This window comes from Spermophilus citellus, assembly GCF_964194105.1.
Source record: "Spermophilus citellus genome assembly, chromosome: 10".
Lineage (NCBI taxonomy): Eukaryota > Metazoa > Chordata > Mammalia > Rodentia > Sciuridae > Spermophilus > Spermophilus citellus.
The window spans coordinates 133,971,562-133,987,446 of record NC_138197.1 but is presented as its reverse complement, the minus strand read 5'-3'; the positions used below and the strand labels follow the sequence as shown (position 1 = coordinate 133,987,446).

Genomic DNA, 15,885 nt, shown 5'->3' with positions numbered 1-15,885 from the left:
CTCTGGGGCTGTGCTCCAGGGCTCGTCCCTGCTGCTGAGTACGAGGGGAACCTGCTTTGGTGTTAACTTCGGTGTCTGCGCTGGCCTTAGCCATCAGATAGGAGCCTGGGGCGGGAAGGCCAGAGCACCATCCCAAAGAAGCGCGCACCGGGGTCCTGAGCCGGCTGGCCTCCCAACCCCCTCCCCCGCCAGAGCCTCCTGTCTGCTGGGGACCCTCTTGGGGAAGCGACTGCAGCCAGAGTCCCTTGAGAGGAAGGAGAGCCTGGGACAACGGTCACTTCCAAGTTCTAAATAGTCCCCCTTAGGTGTGGGAGGGAAAGGGAGGAGGCAGGGGATTAGCAAGGATGGTGGAATGTGATGGACTTAATTATCCAAAGTACATGTAAGAAGACATAAATTGGGTGTCAACCTACTTTATATACAGAGATATGAAAAATTGTGCTCTATATGTGTAATAAGAGTTGTAATGCATTCCACTGTTGTGTATTTAAAAAAAATAAAACCAATTAAATAAATAGTCCCCCTAAGAATGCCACGCGTGGGTACAGCCACATATTCACAAAGTCACTTTTGGTTAGCATCTCAGGGAGTGACTACTGCAGTCGCCTGCCTGCCCTGGCTCCACACCGAAGACAGGCAGGGCTCTGCTATCAATCTGCTCCCAAGCAGGCGGCTCTCTCCTGGGCTTTTTTTTAAGTTTTTGGTGGACACAATATCTTTATTTTACATTTATGTGGTGATGAGGATGGAACCCACTGCCTTGTGCATGCTAGGCGAGCACTCTACCTCTGAGCCACAACCCAGCCCCATCTCCTGGGCTTTAATCTAACCCCTCCCCACCTTCCTCCAGGCTGCAGGAGTTAGGTGAGTGATGCAAGATCTTGTCTGTATTTAAAATGTTGATTTTTGTTTATCATGGCTTTTTGCATTACTTTTGATTTTCAGAAAATTTGTATTAATTACTGTTTATGTAAGAACTGAACCGATGAGATTATTAGAAAACATAGGCAAGATCTTCATGACCTTGGATTTGGCAATGGATTCTTACCTATAACACCAAAAGAACCACCACCTAGAACAAAATAAATTGGACTTCATCAACAGGCAATCCTCAGAGACAGATGTAGATTGTTGGTGGCCAGGGGCTTGGGGAGGTGGTCTGCTAATGGTAATGGAGTTTTCTTTGGGGGTGATGAAAATGTTTTGGAACTAGATAGAGATGATGGTTGAAAACACTGCAAATATACTTAATTCTACACTTTGGAATGGTTAATTTTATGGGAAAATTTCTTCAATGAAATATTATCTTAATTATGTTTTGGTTCTCCTTGCCCCTTAAATTTTGCACTTGAGTTGATGCTCGGGGCTCCTCCCCATTCCCTCCTCCCAGCTCACTGTAAATCGTTTATCACTTTGGAGAAGAGTATGCTGCATTTGGCTGGTACAAATGAAGGTGCTCAGACCCCCAGATCTTCAATATTCCACTCTGAATGACCAGGGGCCCCCCAAGGCCAAAAGCAAAACTCTGGGTGGCCAGAGATGAGCTGGATCACCCTTGCAGATACCATGTCCAGGGTGCCAAGGGCAGAGGCTGAAGAGACAGCGGGAGGGTATCTTTGGAGACCACTGAAGGTGCCAGGTACCATATACATTTTCCCTCTCCTTCCCCTCATCCCTGCCCAGTGGTAGGACCTTCCTGAGACCCCTCAACCTGCCTCCCTGGAGAGCCTGGGGCCCAGAAGCTGGTGTCCACTGGTAACAGAGGCTTTGAGGGACAAGCAGAAGCAGAGGCTGTGGGACTGGAGTCGGGAGGAGGCTACAATCCCAGGAAATTCTGGCAGAGCGAAGGGTGCCGGTATTTCCTTGGGCCTTAGCATGGCTCTACAGGGAAAGCAGGTCTTGACCCAAGAGGGTCATCTGGAGGGTGGTAGGCTTGTACAGGGTGACCCCAAAATCTGCACACCCAGGACCAAAGGATATTAGGAGAGGCCCTGCCTAATGGAGGGACCATTGGTAAGAGACCTTCACAAGAGCTCACTGCATCCTCCAAGGAAAAGTCAACTTCGATGCCATCAGCCACACAGGTGCCACCAACTAGGCCCTTTTTCTTCTCTCTCTCTCTCTCTCTCTCTCTCTCTCTCTCTCTCTCTCTCTTCCCCTTTCAATTCTACTTAGGGGTGAGAGATGACCTGGGGAGAAGACAAAGACCAGAGCTTGGACTGGGAGAAGTTAATGTAGAATGAAGTCAGGTCTATTACATGGGCCTGGATAGGTTAATTATAGAAAAGTAACTTTTCTTTTAAGCTAATGGTGAACAGAACACTTTTTATCCAAGGGGTGGGAAAGAACTGGCCTCCAACAGTGAGACTGAATGAGCTGGGGGTAGGGAGAGGAGATATAAATTCTTTTTCTTAAAATTGGAGTTCTGCTTAGCCAACATGCTAGTTACATTTGAGAGGGAACATGTTTGGGGTTGGATAGCTATATCACTGGTCATAGAAAAGAACATAGAAACCAATTTTGACTACCATCAGTAGAAAACTACAAGTTTGTGAAAATGAATAACTAAAGCTACCTGAATCAACATGAATGATTCTCACAAATACAGTTTGTAGAAGAACATGTACAGTAGGGTAGCATTACAGGATTACATTAGTAGCCTGCAATTGACAGATTGCTAAGTGATCTGTCCCTGTGTAATAAAACAATAAGGAACGGGTGAGTGAGAAGTACTAGGCCTGGATTGATCATTACCTAGTGGGGGTGGGATTTTCTTGCAGATGAAGTAATTCTTCAAGAGGTTTTTAGCTGCATTGGCGTTGTTTCTTTGGCTGGGATATGGGCACTTGGGTGGTATTTAGTTTATCTTTTTGTACATAGTAGTTTATAAACAGTTAAAATGACCTTTGTGTTGGGTGTGTTGGCCACACCTGTAATCCCAATGCTTCTGGAGGCTGACGCAGGAGGGTCACAAATTCAAAGATAGCCTCAGAACTTAGGGAGGCCCTAGGTAACTTTGTGAGATCCTGACTCAAAATAAAAAGGGCTGAGATTATAGCCCAGTGGTACAGTGCATCCTGAGTTCCATCTCCATTATAAAAAAAAAAAAAAAAAAAGTCCTTCACCTCTCCTACTCCCCCCAGGTACTGCCCCACATACCTTGGCTCCACAAGGTCTCTGCACTAACCCAAAGAGTTGTATGTGGTTGCCTCCACTTCCTTGTTCCCTCCGGTTCCCCCTTCAGCCCACCTCACTCAAACTTTTGTCCCCCCACCACCAAGCACCACAGACACAGCTCTTGTCCGGGGCACCACAGACTGTTCCCAAGTCCAACAGCAGCCTCACCCATGTCCTCTCCGGTGACTCAGCACATCTGGCATAGCCAGCTGCTCCCTGCCTGGAAGCCCTCTCCCCTCATTCCTGTGCACCCCAAGCCCCCATCCAGCCCCGCTCTTTTCCAGCTATGCTTTGGCTTGACCTGTAAATTCTGAAGGACTCCATGGCCTGTGGTCTTCTCCACTGGGACCTCTTCCCAACATGGTCTCTGATAACCCCAACCGGAGACCGTGAGCCTTGACATTTCCCCTAATCTTGGGCTGTCATAACAGAATGCCACTCACTGGGTGGCTTAAATGCTTATTTCTCATTTTCTGGAGAGAAATTCAAGATCGGGGTGATGGCATGATTAAATTCTTGGTGAGCCCCCTTCCTAGTGTACAGATGGCATCCTTCCTGTCTTCACACAATCTCTCCTTGGTGTGTGCACATGGAAACTAGGAGAAGTAGGGGAAAGTCAGATCTCCCTGGGTCCTTAGGAGCTCACAGTGCCTCTTGACTTCCAACATGGGGGAACTGGTCTTCCCAAGGAGTGGGATTTTTGCTAAGGAGCCTTCTTGGTGGGTCAGGATAAGGTAGGATAGAAGGAATAAGAAATAGGTATAAAGGAGACATAAAGGAAGGACAAGGAAATAAGATATTAATACAGAAGTTCCCATACTATCTTTCTCCCAGGCCAATCACTCCCAGGAAAATCTGTAAATCCACCTGTGCACTCTTAACCCCTTAATAAATACAATATTTTGAAAAATCTATAATTTAGGAGACTTTGCAGGGCCCATCTATTGATCAGATCATGAAGACCACATTGGCCTGAGCATCCTAAGATTGGCCGGATCACCAGAACCTTTCTTCACGTCACCGGTCTCCTTCCCACCCACCAGCCCATACCCACCCCTCACCAAGGTTCCTCTAAAAGAAGGGCCAAACTTCAAAAAGGCTGCTTCTCCTTCTTGAGGTGGCCCCATCCTCCCCTGAATGTGTATTGACTGTCCTGAATAAACCTCCTCTATACCTCTGATGTGTGCTCAAATTATTTTCCGTCAAGTAAGACAACCCTGTGAGCCCTGAGCCAGTTCCCTTCTCTCCTTGACTCTGTGGCCCCTTCCTCTCCCCTCACAGTTAAACCCACTGGAATCAACCTCACTTAGCAACCCTGGATCCTGGGGCCTGCACACCAGTGCCAACAGAGGTGGCCCAAGGGTTTCGCCACCTCTGTTCCTGAGACCCCAGTAAGCCCTTACCATCTCCCTTGTCCCTGCTTTTCTGGAGTCCCCACCAGATCCACTCTGAGACTCCACTTACCTCGGGACCTCCAGTGTTCCAGCTGCTCTTGTACCTCCCTGATTCTGAGACCCAGCTGCCCCTGTAACCTCACATGTCCCAGTTTCTCTAAGAACCTTCCTAATCCTAAAACTCGCTGTGTTCCTGAGACACCCTCAAGTACCTTCCCGTGACCTTTGTTGCCCGAGCTCTGCTGTCCCAGTTGCTCTCGCGGCTGCTGCCGCTCCCGCGCCCACTGGCCGTTAGGCCAGTCCGCGCCGGGCGGCTCTCGCAGCTTCCCCGGCGGGCGCCATGCGGCCAGGGCCCGCGCTCCTGCTCCTGCTCCTGGGCCTGGGCCTGGGCCTGGGCCACCTCCCGCCGCCCGCGGGCCGCCGCGGGACGTTGGCCTGGCCGTCGGGCGCCCTCAGGAGCGCCCCCGGCTCCGGGCAGCGCGGCAGCCTCGCCCGCCTTCGCCCGCAGCCCCGCGCGGCCCGGGAGGGCGGCGTCCCCCGGAGCGGCGCCCCAGCCCCCAGGCGCGCGGACCCGGCCCTCCAGCTCCACCGCCGCGTGCGCGCCCTGCCCCGCGCCCGCCGCCCGTCCTGGAGTCCAGCCTGGACCTCCAGCCCGCGGGTGCCAGGACCCGGCAGAGCCCGCCCCACGCCCCGCTCGGTGCAGCCCGACGGCCGCCGGAGCAGGTGTCGGGCGAGCGCGCCCGCGCGCGAAGGCTTGAAGGCGGCCAACTTGTCCGGCAGCAGGAGCACAGCGCCCTCCGAGTCCTGCCAGTTGGCCGATTGCGTCATTCACCGCGTGCAGATCCGCAGGGACAAAGACCCCGTGCCCTTCAGCTGGATGAAAGATAGCGCCATCAACGCGTCGGTCCAGTACGACTGCCGCATGAACGTGTACATTGTCTACAAGTGGCAGATCTTTCCCGTCCGCTCCGTAAACCACGTGCCCGACTGGACGCGTCCTCTGCATATTCAGCTGCAGGCGAATCTGCCCCTCTTACGCATCCCCAAGTTCACTCTGCAGCAGGGAGTGTATGTGTTTAATTTCAGCATGACCATCAACAAGCCGGACGGAAAAGTCTTATCCGCGACAGACGCAGTGTACGTCCAGGTTAGCGGACACCCGCTGAAGGCAGTCCTTCTCGGAGGCGCTGATGTCACAGTGAATTTCACAGATGAGCTGATTCTGGATGGAAGCAAGTCTTCTGACCCAGATGCAGACAGGCCCTTAGAGGGGCTCGTTTTTTCTTGGTACTGTACTACAAATCTAAGCAACTACCATTTAGATCAAATTACAGTGTTTAGTAAGGAAGTCTGTCACCCAGAGCAGACTAGTCTGAATTGGCTGCAGGCTTCCAGCCCCAAACTGACACTGGCCCCAGAAACACTTCAAGGGGACAGGGTGTATTATTTCAGAATGATGGTAAAGAAGGGTTCCAAGTCAGCATTTTCTGATAAAAGGGTGCGCGTGCTCCCGGGACCACTGCCTACAGCACACATCTCCTGCACCGAAAACTGCGGCCAGAGTTTAGTCGTATCAGATCGATTCTCTTTGTTCCTTAAATGCAAAGACTGTGTCAGCAGGGACTTCTACAACTGGTCGATTTTGTCCTCAGCAGGTGATGAGGTGTTATTTGACTGGACTCGGCAAACTGTAACGGGGAGGAATAGTGCTTATTTGTTGGTAAAAGCTTTTGCCTTTTCACATTTCTCTGAAGCTCGGTTTTGGGTTTCTGTCTCTCTGACAAGTTGGAAGGGCATGACCATGGTGTTTAGATATGGCTTCATCATCAACCATGGGCCTCAAGTTGGGAAATGCCAAGTTAATCCAGCTAGAGGATTTGCAGTTGTTACTCAATTTGTTGTCCAGTGTAGTAATTTCAAGGATAAAGACATTCCCCTTACATATAAAGTCATTGTTTCCGATGTGGAGAGTGTTGGAGCAATCAGTTCAGTGGAAGAGAACACCATGGGGACCACCCTGTATCTGGGGACAGGGTCCACGGCACCTCCTTCCCTTCTCCCTGCTGGTGTGCCAGCGAATCATTATGCCTTGAAGTTCTATGCCCAGGTTTATGACTCCCTAGGAGCTTTTTCTCAGGTGACCTTTTATGCCACCGTACAGGCTCCTACTGACAAAAACCCTTCAAAGACTGTGTTGGATCAGTTAGTCCATCTCACCACAGGACCCACTTCATTGCTGTCCACTTTGCTTCAAAAGCAGGACATGTTACCTGCAGGTTACTTAATATATGTAGTGGCTTCTGTCTTGAATAGCATGAAAACTGAACCAACACTCCAAGGTGACAAAGTCAATCTCCAGGAAGAACTTGTCAAACAGTCTTTCAAGCTTCCTGTAAACACTTTGGATGAAATTGGCCAGGTAGTGATGATCATCACCAAATTAACTCAGAAAGGCTCTGAATTCACTGAACTGGCTCAGCAGAAAGTCCTAGAGAAGCTATGGCAAGCAAACCAGGCCCTGCAGGAGTATCAACGAAAAGACAAGAACTTTCGCTCTGAGCAAATAGACATCATGAGCACTGGAATCCTGATGAGCTTGTCCAATATCCTCCACCTGATCATTCAAAAGGGTCGAGTGGTTGAAGATCCTTTCAAAGTAGTAGAATCTCTGTCAGACACAATACTGGCTGACAAAGTGCCAAGCAATGAGACCACTGTGCTGAGGACTCCCAAGCTGAACATGTATGTGGAGAGAGTTGAAAAGTGGGATGTTTCCCAGGCTTTCAGAAATGAGGAATGCTGCCGAAATTGCTTCCATGCTACACTGAATGCAAGCAGGGTTCCTGGTCTTCCTGAAAAAGCTCTAGTTTCTATGATGTTTTATGAGTTCACAGATTACCCCTTTCCTTGGTTAAATGCTGCAGAAAACACTTCTGCAGAGGTGATTGGGTTCAGAATGACAGGGGCCACAGAAAAGGGAAAAGTGATAGAAATCACACCTGATGTAGTAGATGTGTACCTTGTCAGAAAAAACTTGACCTCTGTGAACTTTAATCTCACGGTGGGACCCAGCAAGCAGCGTGAGGGGTCCTTGAAGAAAACAACAGGGGGGTTTGAATTCGAAGTGGACATCAGAAGAGTCAGGGAGGTGCTGATCCATTTTGTTACAGAAGTGACTGTGTTGTTCAAGGTGTTTGTGTACGCAGGCAGTCAGGGTGCCCCCACTGATGTGGTAGCTGTCTACATCATGCCTCACGACGTCCCTGCAGTTGTAGACCACAGTTGGAGTGACCTGTCTGACGCAGCCTGTGCCGTTAGGGAGGCCCGCGTGGTTTGCCTGCCACCATCCGTGCTACAAATCATAGCTCAGCGCAGCCACTCACCCAAGTGTACCATATCCATGGTTCTGCAGGCACCTCATTTTGTCCTGGAGCCCAGTGACAAGCTAGTGAGAATCTCTCTCTTCAGTGTGCACTGCATGGACATGTACGGGATCCAGAGGGACTGGAAGGAGGACACCTGTGTGCTGGGTGAGAAGACCACTTGGGATACAGTGCACTGTGTCTGCAAGAGCGCGGTGAGGACCAGGCGGCAGCTGGGTGCACTCAAGCTGGCCTACCATCGCCTGCACACCCACTTTGTGACGGCCAGAGTGATCGTGATTCCAAATCCTGTGGATCTACGGCTCACAGTCATCGGGAATGTCGGCCAAAACCCTGTAACCCTTTTCACTGTGCTGTTTGTCATACTCCTCTACACAGTGCTGGCCTTCTGGGCCTTGCACAGGGATGAGATGGACCAGTTTCTTCGGGACCATGTGATAATTCTGCCTGATAATGATCCTTATGACAGCATGTGCTACCTGATCACTGTTTTTACAGGGAGTCGTTGTGGGGCTGGGACCAGGGCCAATGTCTTTGTCCAACTTAATGGAACAAAGAGTAAGAGTGATGTGCATTGTTTAAGCCATCCACATTTTAAGACTCTCTACCGTGGGAGCATCAACACTTTCCTCCTTACAACAAAAAGTGACTTGGGGGACATCCATTCCATCCGTGTGTGGCACAACAATGAGGGAAGAGCTCCAAGCTGGTATTTAAGTAGAATCAAAGTGGAAAATCTGTTTAACAGACAAATTTGGCTATTCATATGCCGGAAGTGGCTTTCTGTTGACACCACTTTGGAAGAAACATTTCCTGTTACCCTCCCAGATGAGCCTCTGAAAAGAAAGGACTACTTCCTAATAGATATGACCAGGAGGCTAGGGAAGAACCACTTGTGGTTCTCTGTTTTTACTAATATTGTTTCTAAGTCGTTCAACAGGCTTCAAAGACTGTCCTGCTGCTTAGCCATGTTGCTCAGCTCCCTTGTTTGTAACATCATGTTCTTTAATCAAAACGTAAAAGAGCAATCAAAAGAGGGACGCTACATCCGATCAATGATGATAGGAATTGAAAGTGTCATAATTACAATCCCTGTTCATCTATTAATAACATTTTTCTTTACCTACTCCCAGAAGAGACCTCAAGTGAGTCTGGATGAGGTGGCTCCTCAAAAGCATCCCCTTCTGTCAGAAGAAAGTGGGTACTGGAAAGAGCGCCTGGACAAGTGGCATGCTTACGAAACTTCCAAGGGGTACACCACAGAAAAGGCAAGCACCAAGAGGACAGCGAGGGCCAGGCAAACCCCAGTCGCCAGGGGAGCCCCAACCATCAAGAAACCGACAAGCCGCATCTCAAGGGTCAAGCCTGGGCCTTCTAAGTCTTTTCTTCGGGTCACTTTTAAAGAGGAGCAGCAAAGTGTGAGTGAAGAGACCAACACAAATGCCAGTAACAGAAATAGAGAAAACGATCAAGATGTTCCTTCTCAGCAAGAGAGTCCTCAGCACCTTAACAAGAAGCCCCAGTTTATCTTGCCTTCGTGGTGTGTCTATGTGGCATGGTTCCTGGTGTTTGCCACCTGTAGCATGTCATCATTCTTCATCATATTTTACGGGCTGACTTACGGCTATGAAAAGTCAGTGGAATGGCTCTTTGCATCTGTGTGTTCATTCTGTCAGTCGGTCTTTCTGGTGCAGCCCTGTAAGATTATACTGTTGTCGGCTGCCAAAACAAGTAAGCCGAAGTACTGCAAGAACCTTTCCTGGTCAACCAAGCATGGTTATATTGAGATCAGGCTGCGGGAGTTGATAGTGCCTCCAAAGGAGATGCAGACCTTCCACCAGCACATCCTCAACCTCCAGGGCTCAAGGATGTACCAGCCTCTCACCGAGGATGAAATCAGAATATTCAGAAGGAAGAAGAGGATCAGGAGAAGGGCCATCCTGTTCCTGAGCTATCTTCTGACCCACTTCATCTTCCTGGCCCTTCTGCTGCTCCTTATTGCCCTGCTGCGTCACACTGACAGCTTCTACTATAATCAGTTCATCCGGGATCAGTTCTCTGTGGATCTTGCTGCTGTGACAAAGCTGCAAGACATCTACAGATGGCTTGATGGTGTACTCTTGCCTTTGTTCCACAATGACCTGAACCCAACGTTTCTTATCGATAGCTCTTCTAAAATCCTTGGCCTTCCACTCCTGAGGCAAGTGAGAGCAAAAGCTGGGGAACGAGTGTGCCTGCCTTCTGAGAACTTCGTGGAGAACAGCATCTCAAAAGAGATCCATTGTCGTCCCAAGTACGGCACTGACCCAGAAGACACAAAAAACTATTCTAGCTTTTGGAATGCAGTTAGCAAGCGTGAGACAGACAATGCCGCCAATGGGTTTACTTATAAGCCCCGAGAAAAAAAATGGGTGTATTATTCCTATGGACTGCTAAATACCTATGGATCTGGAGGGTATGCATTCTATTTTTTTCCAGAACAGCAACAGTTTAATTCCACATTGAGGCTCAAAGAACTCCAAGGAGGCAAGTGGCTTGATGAGAAGACATGGGCTGTGATTCTGGAACTAACCACTTTTAATCCAGATGTCAACCTGTTCTGTAGCATTTCAGTCCTATTTGAGGTCTCACAGCTGGGGGTAGTTAACTCCAGCATATCCACACACTCCTTCCCGCTTGCTGACTTCAACAGGAAAACATCAGCAGAGATCTACTTGTATGTGGCCATTCTCATTTTTTTTCTAGCCTATATTGTGGATGAGGGCTACGTAATTTTGCAAGAAGGAGCCTCCTACATGAAAAGTGTTTATAATCTGCTCAACTTTGCTTTAAAATGCATATTTACCCTGCTGATCATGCTCTTTGTCAGTAAGCACTTCTTGGCCACTGGTATGATTCAGTTCTACTTGTCCAGCCCCGAAGACTTCATTCCCTTCCATGCGGTTTCTCAAATAGATCACACCATGAGGATTATTCTGGCTTTCCTGTTATTTCTGACCATTCTGAAGACCCTCAGGTATTCCAGATTCTTCTATGATGTGCGCCTGGCTCAAAGGGCCATCCAGGCCGCCCTGCCTGGCATCTGCCACATGGCCTTTGTGGTATCTGTGTATTTCTTTGTGTACATGGCTTTTGGTTACCTGGTCTTTGGTCAGCATGAATGGCACTACAGTAACATGATTCATGCCACTCAGACGATATTTTCCTACTGCGTCTCGGCTTTTCAGGACACTGAATTTTCCAGTAACAGAGTTCTTGGGGTTCTGTTCCTGTCATCATTCATGCTGGTGATGATCTGTATCTTGATCAACTTATTTCAGGCTGTGATCCTCTCTGCTTATGAGGAGATGAAGCAGCCTGTGTATGAGGAGCCATCGGACGAGGTGGAAGCCATGACCTACCTGTGTCGCAAACTAAGAGCTGCATTTACATTTCTGACCCCTCAGTCTAAGCACAAGGATGAGTCGGAGTTCCTCGCCACCATGCTGTATGGGCAGCCAGAGAAGAACAGCCACCGGTATCTGGGGCTGAAGACCAGAAACATCAATGGGAAGAAAATGGTCTACCTCGTTGTTTGATCAGTAACAGGTCAAGAGATAGAAGAAGTGCTTTCCAAATGCAGTCTGTGGGATTAAGGAAGGTTTAGTGGCTCAGCCATGTTTTCTACCCAGATCCTTCACAAAGTACAGCCCTACATTTGGAAGTATCCCCAGTCTGGACCCTGCTGTCAGGACCGTGAAACGTAGGAGCAGACTGCTCAAGGAGAGAAGAGGCACACAATGTGGAATGCCTGATCGATTTCCCTCTAGATGGATTCGGTGACTCCTGGTCCAGGTGAAGCCCTCATTTCTTGGGAGCCCACAGTAGTTTGGGGTAGTTATACCCACTGGTTTTGAGGACCAGATTTGAAGAAAAGAGCATGAGGCCCCGCATGTGGCTATTGCCCACACAAAGCCCCAGACGGCTGGGCCTCCCCGGGAGTCCCCTTTGCAGACCAGGGATATGGAGCCTCCTCATCCCCACTCCTGATGGCTAGAGTTCCAGGCGCCTTGTGGGGAGTTCTAGGACTTCCCCTTGAGTTAGGGAAGGGATGGGGGCCCTTCAAGTCTGAAATTTTCCATTTATTCCTTCACGTTACTGCAGTTCAAGTCAACTTTTTATATTCTGACTAAGGAGCGTGGCTTTTGTTAAAAAGGTGCATATGGGCTCATGGTGAAATACAGCACAGTCTATATATATAATATAGCAGCATGTCCATTCAGGGCTCGGGCACTTGATTATTTATGGCATATGCATTATTTAGGAATAAGCAATGGTGGCTTATTGTTTAAAAGAAACAAGGGCTAATATATGTTATATTTTTACTTAGAAACACGTTTGTTTATGTAGATGTCACTTTAAGTTTTATCAGAATTAAATGCATGGTTTCTTCTGAGACTTGCAGTGATTTCTACATGAGGGGCAAATACACCTGTGGTGCCAGGAGCCGTGCTGAATACCTGAGATCCCAGCCACTCAGGAGGCTGAGGCAGGAGGATCTCAAGTTGCAGGCCAGGTTTGGCAATTTAACAAGACCCTGTCTCAAAATAAACATTAAAGGGCTGAGATTGTAGCCCAGTGGTAGAGCGTCCCTGGTTCAATCTCACTACTAAAGGAAACACACACACACACACACACACACACACACACACACACACACACACACACGGTACCTGTCCTCAATCAAGGGCCAGAAAAGAGGGAAAGAGGGACACCACATTGGCATCTGGTCACTCTGACCTGTGCAGGAATGGCAGTGGCAGGCCCCCGTCCCCAGGTGCACATTTTCCATATCTTCAGAGAACCAGGCAGGCTTAGGCTTCTCTGGCAGGTGAGAAAATGAAGCCTAGCAACTTGCTCAAGGCTACTCACACAGTAAGCATAAGGGCAGATATAGATGTTCTAACTCCATTGGTGGGGAGGTCATGGGCATGGCTGGCCCCCACAGGCCACTGCCTCCTGGAGCACACCTTCATATTAGATCACCTGACTACTGGACAGAGTCCACATGGGGCTGAATGATTGCTTTTTACTGACGGAAGCTGGCTGCAGTGTGGTCAAACGCACCCCCCTGCACTAGTCTGTGGGGTGTTAGCCCTATGGTAGGCAATGCTGCCTTCAGAGGTGACAACCAATGGGAGCAGGCAAGACTCATATGACTCCAGGGATGGGTACAACCAGGCATGCTCTGCAAATTCAGCAACCAGCTAAAGGGTCTGCTTCCTCCAGGGGCTGAGACAGACTCGGGGTCACTCTGGCTGCCTCCCAAGAAGGGAGCACCAGGGATGGGAGCAAGTGTTTCCCAGGACCAGTGCCAGCTAACAACTCTTGACCCAGAGCTGTGGCAAGAGAATGAGTTACTGATGAGCCTGAAGGGTCGTGGTCATAAACACATGGCTTGAGAGGCAGCACAACCTGAGAGGCCTCAGAGAAGCACTGGGGGCCTGGTTACAGCAGAGTCCAGGAAGGAGGGCCCAGGAGCAAAGGCTGGAGGAGGCTGGGCTGAGGACCAGGATAGCAGATGCTGGTCCTGCCAAATGAAACCAGAGTCTCAGCTTCTTGGTGAGAAATACAGCAGTCACAGGACAACCCCAGGCATGTTGGGGAAGGGGAGAAAACAGGGGTTTCCTCTTGACAGGAAAACCAAAGACAAGAAACAAAGAAACACAGAAACACTAATTTTAACTATCAGGGAGATAAGAGTATCAAGCCAGGGACACATATGTGCACAGCCCAGACAGAGCAGCATCCTCAGTCCAGTCCACTTTGTGCGCTCAAAATGCTCATAGCTCACACACACAGCCCATGGCTGGCTCGCCACATATTACCATAACATTTATGCAACTATTTTCCCCACCAAGCCCATTCCTAAAATCTGTGGGGCCCAGGGCCAGAATATAAATCTCCTTATACAAATATTTGAAAGCTATAAGATATGCAAACTGTTACATACGATGTTATATCCACTTACCTTGATAAATATACCTTTATAAGAACAAAACAAAAATTATATGTGGAATTCTGACTCCTACATAACTAAAAATTGGCAAGAAAGCAAAGATAACTAAATTGAATTGTCATTATGCATTTTTGGGCTGCTAATGACTAGATGAGTAATAAAAATATGTAATCCACACATTATTTATTCCACAAATTTTATTTTTCTTGCCTTCTTCAGAAAAATCATTGTTTTAATGTAATAAATATTTCCATACAATGGTGTTCTTGACAGTACCAAATAAAAACAATTGTGTATCCACTGTAATTATGAATAGGACTCCTTAAGTTTTAGATTCGGAATTGAATCATGAATATTAATATCATGTTTAAACATTACTAGGAAGGTACATATGAAAAATTATGAAAGAAAACATTACATTTGAAACATTACATTACATATGAAAAATTATGACAGAAAACATTACATTTCTCTATCATTATCTAGTGTTACTGTTATTTCCAAATTAATACTTTTCTTGGAACAACAGGATTTCTTTAAGTTCTTCTTCTTTTACATTTTTCAATGCCATCATTTTAAAAACCTAAAAATTAAAGTGGGTCACTTGTCATTTTGCTCAAATCTTTCTTGAATAGAAGCTATATCTTGAGCTATAGTGACCAGAAAATAGTCTCTACAAAAATTAGTTTCAGGATTATGCATAAATGTTTCCTGGTTCTAATTTCCCTACATTGTACCTGAATGTCATTTTAATGATTATTTCATATGCAGTCTATTTTCTGAAACCACTTTTGTCTAAAACTTTACGGAATATTTTCAATGATTTTGGATTTTTGGTAAGCTTTTTCTAATCACTGAACAACTTTTTAAAATTAACCCTTGGTTGTGCTAAAGACCACAATTTGCTCTTAGTATTTCAATTAACTCTTACACTGCATGCAAACTGGTTTAAAATAAGTCTGCTGTAGCATTCATGGGATTACCACAGTGTACCTCATAGGTTAAATCTGACATGCTTCATCAAGTTCATTGGGCAGATCTGGAAAACAAAAACAATCTATGAATCTAGTATATTATCTTTAAAGGGATTGGAAGAATATCATTGCTGTAAGCATAGCTGATGTCTACTAGTGAGGAAATAAAATGCTTGCTAACTCTTGCCCAGGTCCGAGTGGTTCTAGTCCTAGGTATTATTGCTAAAATCCTCCTATTGATACTGCCAGTTACCTGCTTCTTCACATGTTGAAGCATAATATTAGAGAAGCATGCTGTGGCAAGCATGTAAAACAGGGTTTGTTTAAAAAGGGGTAACACAGACTTCTCCCCAGAGGGAGAAGGGGGCCATAGCTGGTATCCTAGTATCCCAAGAAGTGAGGGTGTTCTGCCTTTTTGTATAGCCTAGGCTTCTTTTGTTCTCCTGCTCTCTTTCCCCTTATCTCTCTCCTTTCTTGTGCATGACTAGGTCCAGGAGATGCTCTTGGGATGGCCAAAAGGTGGGAGACAGGCCAGCTGGAGGGGCCAGGGAAGAATGTTCTGGGCAGGAAGGGGGCCCAGGGTGAATTAGCAACTTTTACAACTCCCTGTAGGGAGGGACAATTCCTGGGGCAGCTTACCTTAGCAACAGGTGGGAGCAGGGGCAGGTTCTTGATAAAGGTGGAGGAAGGGCTTTGAAGGAATTAATATTCCAATCCCTCCATTCTCTGGATTTGACCCTTGCCTATCTGCCTAATTCTGGCTTCACTATAATTCTCAATTCCCCAAAGGAATGAGTCCCAGGCACCAGTCCCATTTAACTGGCAACTTTAAATGTGGATTGACAAATGTAGGGTAAATTCTGGTCTACGAGGTACAGTTGCAGCCCCATAGGCAATGAGTGAATATGTCTCACAGAGCCTGGGGAACTGGTCCAGAGACCCCACTAACTATGCAGGAT

The 15,885-nt window shown here is 47.7% G+C and overlaps 1 protein-coding gene across 1 annotated transcript; it reads left to right on the top strand.

The window, feature by feature from the left end:
* Positions 1 to 4,911: 4,911 nt before the first annotated feature.
* On the top strand, positions 4,912 to 11,532 carry PKDREJ (polycystin family receptor for egg jelly; the record flags this gene model as incomplete). Its single annotated transcript, XM_081310870.1, has 1 exon — positions 4,912 to 11,532. One exon carries the CDS (start codon positions 4,912 to 4,914, stop codon positions 11,530 to 11,532), a length of 6,621 nt encoding a protein of 2,206 aa, XP_081166996.1.
* Positions 11,533 to 15,885: the final 4,353 nt, after the last annotated feature.